This window comes from Anopheles funestus, chromosome 3RL, assembly GCF_943734845.2.
Source record: "Anopheles funestus chromosome 3RL, idAnoFuneDA-416_04, whole genome shotgun sequence".
NCBI classification, from domain to species: Eukaryota; Metazoa; Arthropoda; class Insecta; order Diptera; family Culicidae; genus Anopheles; species Anopheles funestus.
The window spans coordinates 55,076,975-55,088,383 of record NC_064599.1 but is presented as its reverse complement, the minus strand read 5'-3'; the positions used below and the strand labels follow the sequence as shown (position 1 = coordinate 55,088,383).

The following is an 11,409-nucleotide window of genomic DNA, read 5'->3' as shown; positions in this document are numbered from 1 at the left end:
AAGTTAAAATTATTATTAAAGTTAGCAGAACTTCTACAGGCAACTTGTTTATTTAGTTTTGAAAGATGTTTTTCTCATTTAACTTTATAAAACTCTGATGTTTGTGAATTAGTTCTCTCTTTGACTTACAAAACTTCCTTGATCTCTTTAAAACTTCAAATCTTTTGAAATTGTGAATGAACTCGCTCTAAAATTTGCCCAAAAATAGGAGAAAAAATTAAAAAAAATAAATAAAAATATATAAGGGCAAAAATTTATCTAATTTTAAAAATGTGATTTTTCTTACCGTAATTCCAATTTAAATATTTTCTAAAGTAGAGAATAAAAAAACATATTACAGTCAACCCTACAATCTTACTAACCTTTCCATCCCATCCGTGGCTCATTTTGCATAAAGCCGTATTATTAATCCTTTAAATATTCGATAATGGTTCAAAACCCCTGCGGGCAAAACCCAACCTTAACGGATAGCTCTCGAGCATCCTCAAAACGGATTCTCATTACATTTACATATCGATAGTGCGCAATCGTTCGTACATAATGGAAATACCCGTAAAACATGAATGATAAGCAGTGCGGCACTAGCACAATGCTCACGCGCGCTAAGGGAGGGGCCGACCAAAAAAAAACCAACAACAACAAAAAAAACGAAAGGATTTTCCAAACAGTACACCCACGTACATCCCAAAAAACTAAGAAAGGCCCCCACCAGCATGCATAATGTCCCGGCACGTGGGTGTGCAGCTACCCGAAAAGTAAAGCGCATGGATAGAAACTTTCGATCGCCAGACGCCAGATAGAGTGGCGAATGACAGAAAATAGAATCATTTGGTAACGGTCGAGCATCCGACATCGAAGTGGATGGAACAGACGGCCGGGAAAAGGGAAGAAAAATAGAAGCTGAATACACACACACAAAAAAAACACACAGCAATTCTTTAGTCTGACAATGTTGTATCGACCCATCGCGAAATGTTAGCGCGTCATGTGTCTGCCATTTCCAAAGCGATCTAAAAGCTTGCCTCAATTAGAAGTGCAAACGGAATGAAACTCCTTATTTTTTGTCGGATCTCGAATCTCAAGTAGTTTGTTTCGTATTCATGCAAAAGGGTAGATTCGGATCAGGGTGTGCTACGTGCCACAAAGATGACTACAGGACGTGCATAGTTTCACACGTCGTAAAGTTCTTGTTGTTCTTTAGATTTACAAAGATTGTCGTGTGTTGTTCCAATATACAACAGGCGTGATTGGAAGGCAAGGAATTTGGCAAAGGCATCGTTCGTATCGTCGTACTGATTTGCCACTTCCTGCTCGGTCGAAACTCATTCAAGACGCCGGTCACATTATGGCGCAGAGTGAAAATGCCAACCAGATCCCTCTTTTCTTTAGTATGCACTAGCCTCACACAGCCTCACAACGGCCCACACACACACACCAGGCAGTGCTTTGATTTTTCATTCCAGGGAGGTTTCGGCGTGGGAAATCTGAATACTGATTGCCAACACTGCTGACGATGTTTCGTGCGCTTGGGATGGATTTTATGTTGCTTCTTTAACTCCCTCAATGGTGTCCACCGCTTCGGCCACAAACATGTGTTTCATTTCCGTGCCCACTCCACTCCAACGAGAATGGTTGTTAAAATTGTGGCCATTTTTGTCGATCATTTCGGCAGTACTCCATCCAGTTGTCATCGTTGATAAACGGTTCACTCCTTGCGGCAAATATCCGCTAGATACGATGAGTCACCGCCCGTTTTCGGGGACATCATTGGCATTCATTGATGCGGCCTGTGCTGTGCGCACTGGTTGGCGCGTTGTTTTTCCCACGGGCGCGCACTTTTCATTCATTCATTCTGCGGAATACTCTGGGGCCAGAGAAAATGGAAGCTGCTGAGCCCAGAACTCTAGTGCAGAGAAGAAACGGAAAGCAAAATGGAAGATACCATAACCCGGGCATAGTTATGGCATCGCTAGTGGTGTGATTTTTATTCAATGAAATAGTGGAACCCATCACCCTCGAAGGGGGAGACCGGAATGGCTGTAGGAAGAAGGCAGGATGCCGTGGGTGATACCCGGAAAGCCCGAAAAACCCACGTCGGAATCTTTCTTCCGGCACCGGATATGAATGCTAGACAAGGTCATCACGCACGGTAGCAGATTCGGCAGACTATTCTTACCCGCACTGTCCGGCTTTATAATCCGTCATGCCACCGTTTATGCCGTTGAGTGAGCTCCTTTCCCTGTACACCGGTTGCCGGAAGGTTTGCCCGGAAAGATGGCGTCTGTTACGCACGCAACCCTGCTCGTAACGCTAACGTCCTGCCATTTGTCACGGTGTCCCAAAGTGTCTCGCTGCGAACAGAACAGACAAGAAGCAGCATCCAATGCTGTCACGTTTTTTTTTTTTTTCATGCGATTGTGACGTAGTACTCAGTGGAAGAAAGCCATGATCAAAGAGAAGCATCGGAAACGGGGTGAAGGAATGTTGTATCGGGAAGATCAAGAAGCAGCAAAGAGTGCTAAAATTGATTTGCCTCCTTTCCAAGATTATGCTCCATTTTTTTTTGTGGCACGTCTCAATACAGTGTGAAATAAAGATGAACTAACCAGAAGGACGGGGGAAAGCGACAGCGACGCTTGTCCGTTTCGATGAAGACAAGCGATTTTCACATAAAGAAGAGCAGTCTGTACAGTGAAAAAAAAAACACACAGAAGACCAAAAAAAAAGGACAGAAATAAAACGCGCGCGCGTATCATAAAACGCAATGTGGGAAGATTTGTGTAATGGCTTTCTGGTCGATATAGCGCCTGAATGTATGTGACGCATTCGCTTGTAGCAGGGATGATGATGTTTCTTACGTCGCCCGAAAGTTCTAAAGTTTGTATCTATTTTTTTTGTTTTCGTTGGTTGGAATTTTCTCGTTTTTTCCCAAACCGCCCCGCTTCAGGCAGGTCGCTATTGGCAGGTCGTCTGAAAAGGGTCTGATTCATCGTTCAACTCGTTCGCGTTGGCGTACTTAGAAGCATGCTCAGCACATCAAATCGGACCATTATTTCTTGCACGTTGCCTACAAACGGTGGCCAAGCAAAAAGGACCAAAAACAAATATGTCCACAGCCACACCGATGCAGTTGGTTGCACGGATATATTAATTTCGTCCTTTTCAATAGAATGATTCATATGCCTTCGATGAGGTAGCATTTCGAGATGGGACCAGTTTTTTTGCACCTTTCTTCAAACTGTCTTCATTCCGGGAGCACTCCCTTTCGGCTAGAAAAAGGGTGGGCAGTTCTTTCTCGCATTCGGTTTGGCATCGCTTCAAAAGCGTACCGGTTGGGTTTTTGGGAGGGGACAGTAGCTTGGGTTGAATGAATTATGCTTCCACTTCGGCCACCATTATCAAGGTTACGGAACATTGTGCCCATGATAATCACAATAAATTATCCCGTTTTGCAAAAGGATGGGTGGCGGCCTGGGGTTTAAACGAGTGCGTGTGAGTGTGCGTCCACTTTTGCTTACCGTTCAAGCAAAGGATCAGTCGGTCTCCTCGGCGTGGACCTTTAGCAGACATTTAGCGCGAAAGGAAGCGAAAGCGGTTTTAAGGCAAAGATTTCGGCCGTCCGTTTCGTTTCGTTGCATCTTTGATGCGACTCATTTCACTTAACCTTAACCGTGAAAGATGTAAGACAATGGGATAATTTCCCATCCCATTGTTGTTTTAGCTTTAAACTTTAATCATAATCAAATATAGTTTTTAGTGATCCATTACTTAGAGTAGACTAACATGTTTATTGCGAATTCAGAATACAGTGGAACGCCGATTATCCGTTTATCTTTTATCCGGCTGTCCCATTATCCGTGCAGCTCGGAAATGACAGTTCCAAAGGTGAATTGACATATTAAATGCAAAACCGATGATGTCAGGTAATAAAAGCTTCAATAGGGAATGATATAATTTGCTCAAATTCGAAAAAAACATTAACAGATTTACTTACAAAGTGTAAATAAAAAAAAAATCATCTAGCTTTATGAAAAATAGTCTACCCATTACACACTAAACACTAATGTTTATCAATAAAAAGAGTTGTGGCTAGTATCCGTGATATTCGCTTATCCGATCAGGACTGAGTCCCGATAAACACGGATAACCTGTATAAAGTACTGATAATAATCATTCAAATAATTTATAAGAAATATGTTTGTTATACTTCAATTTTATCTCGGCCAAAGACTGGCTGAAATTGGCTTTTAAAAATCAATTTATCCTGCTAGTAAAAAAAAACCAAACACCTATTATGCGAAGCCAAAAAATTAAATCGAATTACCCTGTAAGTCTAAAGTTTTGGTTTTAAGGCAAGTTATTATAAAATTTTCATCAAATTATCCCTAATAACAATGTTGCCATTTCCACCTGATGTTGTATGAGGTGCATCGATCAACTTTGCTCATTTTCTTTAAGTAAAAACGCGCTTCGCACAAAACTTTCCCAAAAGCATTTCCAAGAATGCACCAAACACAAACACCCCCACTGTAATTTAAGTACACAAAAAAGTTGGACATGTTTGCCGTACTTTATCTTCTCTAAAAAACATTAAACATTTCCCTTCGGATCACCATGCCCGATGGGCCGATACCCGATCACATCACGGCAACATCAAATGCTTCAAATTTGCCAAACATTCATGCCACCCATTTGGGGCTGTTTACTTTTGCTGCCTCTGCAAACCCACACACCCACCAAACATTAAACGATCGAAGCAAATTTTCCACCTACCGGGCGCTGGCAAGATTTGTTCATCGTTTCCAGTCCGAACATCCGGCATGCTGCCTGCTCATCGGCGTCATCGTCTTCGTTTTTGGCAAGCTCGCGGGAAAATTCGCGAAAGATAATAATAGCGTTTGAATAAAATATGAAACACGTTGCCACGAGACCGCCCAAACCGATGAACTCCTGGCAAAACCAACAAAGGCCTTGGTAGGTGCACACCTTCAAAGACAATCTGATGCTGCGTGCGTCTGCAGCATCATGAAGTATGTGTACCTGTGGGGAATATCAAGGCACGAGCCATGTTGCTTTTGCCCCCTCATTTTCAGATAACTACTTAATTGACATTGAAACAACGTGAAACGTTACGAAGCCAACAATGAAAAGCCCCTTTTTGGTATGCGTTCCTAGCATTTGAGCATTTATCTTTGCAGTGACTGTCGTAACTTTGTAAAGATGATTCCGATATGAGTGGTGCAGACAAAACAAATGAAAATTCTACATTCAAACAACGTACACAAATGTTGAAGCAATTTATACACGCATGTGTTACATGTGTTGTACGTTAGAAGTGCAAAAATGTCAGTGTTCTAAATAGACAAATGTTGAAATAATTAATTAATTGCGAAACTTGTCAACGCACATCTTCAAACTCACAAATTTTCTACAATACATAAAACCTTCAACAAAATACGCCTAAAGTTATGCTTTGCATGAATAAAATCTCTAACAAAATGCGCCTAAAGTAATGCTGTCTAGTAGCATTTAGTATCAAAAAGAGTAAAAATCGATTTATTTTGTACGAATTATCGACTTACACGGGTTTCGAACCCTATTTGCACATGTTTCAAGATTGATTTCAAGTATTTGGCCCACAGTTTCAGGTTAATTTTTACTGTCTGGCCCTTTTGGAGAAAACTCTGCCGATCCCTGCCCTAATCAATATCAACCGCTGCCATTTCATCATACAAATTACATCAAATGCTAAAGACAACATTCTGCACACATCCGCTGCATATAAGTAAAGCGTAATGAAAAGCGTCATTTTAATTGCTCGAAGCGTTCGTCGTGGCAAAAAGTTCGTTTTTTTCGTACCGCAAATGTGCGTGTTTATTTTCACAAATTAGTAGAAATCCAACCATCAAAACATTCCTTTTATGAAGGGCAAATACATTATGCAAAAAAGCGTCTCCCTGTTAAAACATACAATACGCATCGCTTTGGTTTTTTCTTTGTGTGTAAGAAAATGATTTTCATGAAATAAAATTCTGGTTTCATCAGAACCGACGATGGTTTTCCAAGATTTCACAAGGCGCATGAAAATAGATCGGTCTAGAATGATTGTACCATCCGGTAGAAAGGACTCTAGACAAGTTCGGCCACTCGAAGTTGAGTTCGTTTTTTGTAATTAAAAAAACTAACACCAAAATCGTACTTTCTCACCTTTCAAGCAATTTCATTGACTCAAGTTCATCAACCTTCTGACATTTATCGCACATTTCGAAGGATAAGAAGGACCACCAACCAACCAAGGTATATATTTGACCTTTTGGTAATGCTATACTCTTTTTCATCGGAAACTGCTTGAAGTTTTTTTTTTAATTGAATTGGAGAGAAAGTAATTATTGGAAATTGTTAAAGTGCTAAAACACATAAAATTATGTCCAGGAGTTCCTTAATATCCGAATGCTAAATATGCCCCCTATCGATTCGAATCATTACAGATTTCGCCGCTTGGAAAAGCTGTCCTCATTACCGGTTGTGAGTCACCGCTGGCTCGTGCCCTTGTCAAGTATCTGGATGACCTTGGGTTCACCGTATTTGCGGGTTTCAAGAAGCTGCAGGACAGTGACGATGCGATCACAATGAAGGAAACTTCCTCCGGGCGTCTCAAGCTACTTCAACTGGACGTGACCAGCGAGGTCGAGGTAAGTGGAGATTTCCCTGTACTATGCACTTTGTACAGTAGGTGCGCTTGATTTGAATATGATAATGAACGCTTCTGGGTGCCGGGTGTTGGAAAACATGCTTGCCACGGTTCACTGCTTGGTTTTATTTTTGTTCTACTCTCGGGAGAAAAAACACTTCAAAATTTCCAAAAACGAACAATCCGATATCGTGTGACCGGGAGTTCGCTTTCGTTGCATGCTTTTGTTACAAATTGTGCCATTGACTTTGTGGAAATTGCTTTGCAGAACAGCTGCAAATGCAAATTAATTTAATCTTCAAATGACACTGCACGTTATGACCTCTGGATTCAAAATGCGTTAGAAAATGAAAGCATCATTCCATTTACAATAATTGCATAGGTTTTTTTTTCTTTTTTTATTCATAAAGAACGGCCTGGCCGTATTGCTAATTGCATAGGTTATGGGTTAGAAAAATCCCGATGAAAAATATTACAAATCCAATCAATATTACATGCAATAAAAGTTTTCTGTTTTTTTAAGTGTTTTGTATATCCTTACAAAATTATTTTCCTTTGAATGATTTGAAACCGAAAGATTTGAAAATTGATCAGTAAGATCGATTTCACGATCGTCTTCATAACATGTATTTTACACAACCTTACTGGATGCAACTGGCAGCTTACCTCAGCTCCCTTTCAATTCTACAATATGTTTTATTTTATTGATTTAACATTAAAACATTTACACTTCACTACACTCAGGTGATTATAGAACAATTATCGATGTAGTATACTTTTAGATTTGCGCCTAAAACTTCCTACAATGTACGTAAAATTTAATATTATTCTACCATTAACATATGCGTTCTCTCGCATTCGTATTCATCTGATGAATAGTTGAACGTATTTTTTTTTTTACTCTGTACTATCCTACTAAAACGATCCATATCAAAAGCGTCACTTTTATGTTCTGAAATGCTAGCACATCAGTGGTATTATTTTTTCCCGAACACAAAAAAAAACACAACCAATCCTCCGTACCCGGCGATACGAATTCGTTTACCATAAATTGCTTTAAATTCATTCCACCCGTTCCTTTCGGTTTTTCTCCGGTACTCGGGTACCAGTCCATGATTATCAATTCCAATTTTCGGAAGGAACATTCCATAAACGAATACGACGAAATGCTTCCTGCCCTGGATTTATCACGCTCTTCCCACTACTGTGCGCTATCAAACATCCCCACTCCCAGTATTGCTTGCTGACCTAGTTTCAAGCTTTCGACCCATTGCGAAGATGCGTTCGTTTTCGTGGCAGTGAAATCAAACCATCCCAGAGATGGGTCATTTTTCAATTCCTCACTCCTCGTTCCGTTTTAGTGTCTCACCGGTCCGAGCACCGGTCAGCGTTGAAATGGGCAGGATCAAACGATAGAGCTGCGTAGGTGAGAATGGTTTATTATCAAGCAATTTCAGTTTGTTTCCAATTAAATTATGATATATCCTTTCCCTCCAGCTTGTTCTACTTTGTGTTTTATAAAGTGGAAGGATGTTATTGAAAGAAATTCACTGGGGAGACTAGTTTCCTCCAATCTGTGTAGGAGTTGTATTCCTTTCACGCTCCAAAAACTCAGAAACCGAAGTGAAATCGTTTCGTTACAGCATCAGCCAACCAACCTGGCCAAACAGCACTGGCACTGGTTGTCGTTGATGTGTACTATTCCTTTTTTATAGCAAGTATGTATATGTATGTATGGCAAAAAAAATTCTCTCACGGTACAGCAAGTAAAATGTGCAACTAGCTGTTGGCTCGTTTATTCAATCCCACAAATCGTGTCAAATCTTTAAAACACCCACAATGTCAATGTAAAGCTCCTATGTTCCTTCACTGCTTATATGCACGTTCGTCGCACAATGTTTTCCCTGCAGCAAGTAACCAAACAATGGTGTTCAAAATTTTGAATTCGTCCTGTGAATTGGAACCTGTCCAGCAACATCTTCTGACATTTCGCTATGGAGATTGTTTGCCTTTTCAAGGTCACCGATGTGCAGTACGCCGGATAGAGCATTCTTGGAAAATAATGCTCAAAACAGGCAACAATCAAAAGTAACACAAAACAAAAGTTTGCTCAAAAACATAATCCAGTGGTGTGCAAAAGAGGAATTTCAAATTTGGTTCAATGTGAACAAGATTGTGTCATATTGTAATTGTTTACTACTTAGATGTTCTTCTCTTAGAACTAGAACTATGAAGCGTTTTAAACGGTGATAGTTACTGTAGCAGCAAGTTGAATTATGTTTAGTAATCGTTTGATAGTAGATGGTACTATCAAAAAAGTCTGTTCAAGTCATACAATAATAATGAAAGTATTACTTAATCCCAAAAATTAATGTAACGAAAATGAGACGGTGAACGACCTGTGAAAATGACGGTAATTGTAGTTTTAATTTGATCTACAAGGTTGTTCTTGACAAAAAAAAACAACGTCGATATGACTATTAAGATCATTCGCCCAAGAGACCAAGAGATCAATTCTCTTAAATCATGATTCGTTCCATAAAATCCGTTTCTGTTTGAGTGCCATAACTTTAACGCTGGTAGTGATGTGTTTGATTCGTATGATTGTTTAAATATTTCGATAACGACAGCTGAATCGGTCTATAGTATAATTATTCTGTAGTTTATATTAAATAAAAATAACAAACAAATTGTATATCTTTAAAACTAAAATCAATTCATCCATCATAACTTGCAAATAAGTCTTGAACACATCAACACATAACGATCTCCATTCTTGCCCATCATTTATGTGATTGATCAGTTGTTAATACCAGGACTAAACAACTTCTTCTGCTCTCGTCGTTTAGTCTTTCTTCTGTAATATTGGGAAAAAGATTGCCAACCACTGTATAGTGAGCATGGAGATAGTTCCAACCATTGCATGACTTGAGCCATATTCTTGTTGTGGAAAACATTTGACGAGCTATCTTTCTCGGTATGCATATTTGTGGCTCCGGATCCGCTTTGTGCGGAATGTTCCTAATTTAGTAACTCAATTCAGTATAGAAGATTCCTGGAAATGCTTTGTTTTGTCCGCAGTTGCACGGTTTTCTGCCACATCCTATTAGTGCCAATGGAAAGTTGATTTGTGATGGTTTGTTTTTCGTGGAAAACCAAATGCATCACTAAAGAAACCGTAACCTGAACTCGTTCCCATTTTCCACCCTGCGTTTTTTTTTTGTTTTTCGTTGCAGATGTTGGAAGCTTCGCTTTACATCACCCAACATCTACCAGCCGGCGAGGCAGGTCTGTGGGCGTTGGTGCATTGCGACCTCTGGAATGCACTTGGCGAACTGGAATGGGTTCCATTTCCCGTCCTGCGAAAATCGTTTGACGTTAACGTTCTCGGTGGGTATCCCAATCGCACAAAAAACCAAGTGTGTTCAGCTAACACTGTCAGACGTTCTTTTGCCTTTGTCGCACAGGTGCCTCACGGTTGACACAGCTCATGTTGCCGCTCATCCGCAACGGAAAGGGTAGAATCGTGTTTCTGTCGTCGGCTCTCGCCCATCTGCCATCGCCGGTGCGAGGTGTGCTCTGTGCGACCCAGGCCGCTATTGAAGGATTTGCCGTTTGTCTGCGTAAGGAGCTAACGCCCCGTCAGGTTGGTGTGTCGATTGTTTGCGCTAGCGAACTGACGGCCGGTGATGCTTGGCTGGACGATAAGGATATGCGCGATCAGGCCAAAACCATGTGGGGCCTACTGAGCGAGGAGCAAAAGAATACGTACGGGGAAGATTACTTCGAACAGGCAATTCGTTCGCTAGAACCTTTCTGCTATGGAGTGAGTATTACTACACGAAAATTACCATCTGCCGTACTTTATTACAATTAAACACAAATTCTTATTTCCAGGATGGAGATTTTCAAGCCACCGTTCGTGCATTGTCCGATGCAATTCTGCGCACGTTTCCGGTGTTTCGTTACACACCATTAACGTGCAAGGAAAAGTTCCAAATCATTGCTGCCGAGTATATGCCAAGCTTGCTGTATGACATTCTGTTTAAAGCTTAGTCGCGCACAGGGTGTGTAGTTGGCATAGAGCTGTTTGTATTCGTTTCATTAGTCCTTTCGTGTTTCCTTCTAGAATGTGATGTAGCATTGCTAATTAAATAGAAAACAATCCACTGTAATGAACATGATTATCTTTATTTGCTTAGAAACTAGTAAAAATATAAGTGTACACTAAATTTGGTGGATGTTTTTCTATCTTCGTTTAGGAGGAAAGAAATTGTATAGATTATGAGTAGTCGAGGTAAGAGGCAGAAAGCGAAAGATTAACCAACTTAAAATTAAGTTTTAAATGAATCACCACGTGCTACCGTTTGGAATTTAAATCAAAAATCGTCCAAAAAGCTCTCAATCGTATTCGAAATTAAAAGCTTAAGCGTTCTAACGAATAGCTGTGCCCACCCGATGTGCGAAATATTTGGATAAATGAATGGATGATATAAATTTCTTCAAAAATGTTTAGAAATATTCATCATTGAATGATCGAAACATTTAATATATTATAGATTAACTGTTTATTCATTCAAAATTCATTTTGTGTGATATCTACACTAGCTAACCCTGTATTTTATTCGACAGCGCCATCTGTTGGATTATTTAAGACACTTTTCGCAACTTTCACATCATCGAATGTTTATAGTTGGTATTTTAATAGGATCAAAATC

At 40.0% G+C, this 11,409-nt stretch overlaps 1 protein-coding gene across 1 annotated transcript in view; it reads left to right on the top strand.

The window, feature by feature from the left end:
• Positions 1 to 10,923, top strand: part of LOC125767984 (D-beta-hydroxybutyrate dehydrogenase, mitochondrial) — a 38,918-nt gene extending 27,995 nt beyond the window's left edge. The window contains exons 4-7 of the mRNA XM_049435051.1: positions 6,489 to 6,692; positions 9,928 to 10,081; positions 10,159 to 10,517; positions 10,589 to 10,923. Of these exons, the coding sequence (XP_049291008.1) occupies positions 6,489 to 6,692; positions 9,928 to 10,081; positions 10,159 to 10,517; positions 10,589 to 10,747 (876 nt within the window). The 3' untranslated portion in view covers positions 10,748 to 10,923. The remainder of the gene's footprint in view (positions 1 to 6,488; positions 6,693 to 9,927; positions 10,082 to 10,158; positions 10,518 to 10,588) is intronic.
• Positions 10,924 to 11,409: the final 486 nt, after the last annotated feature.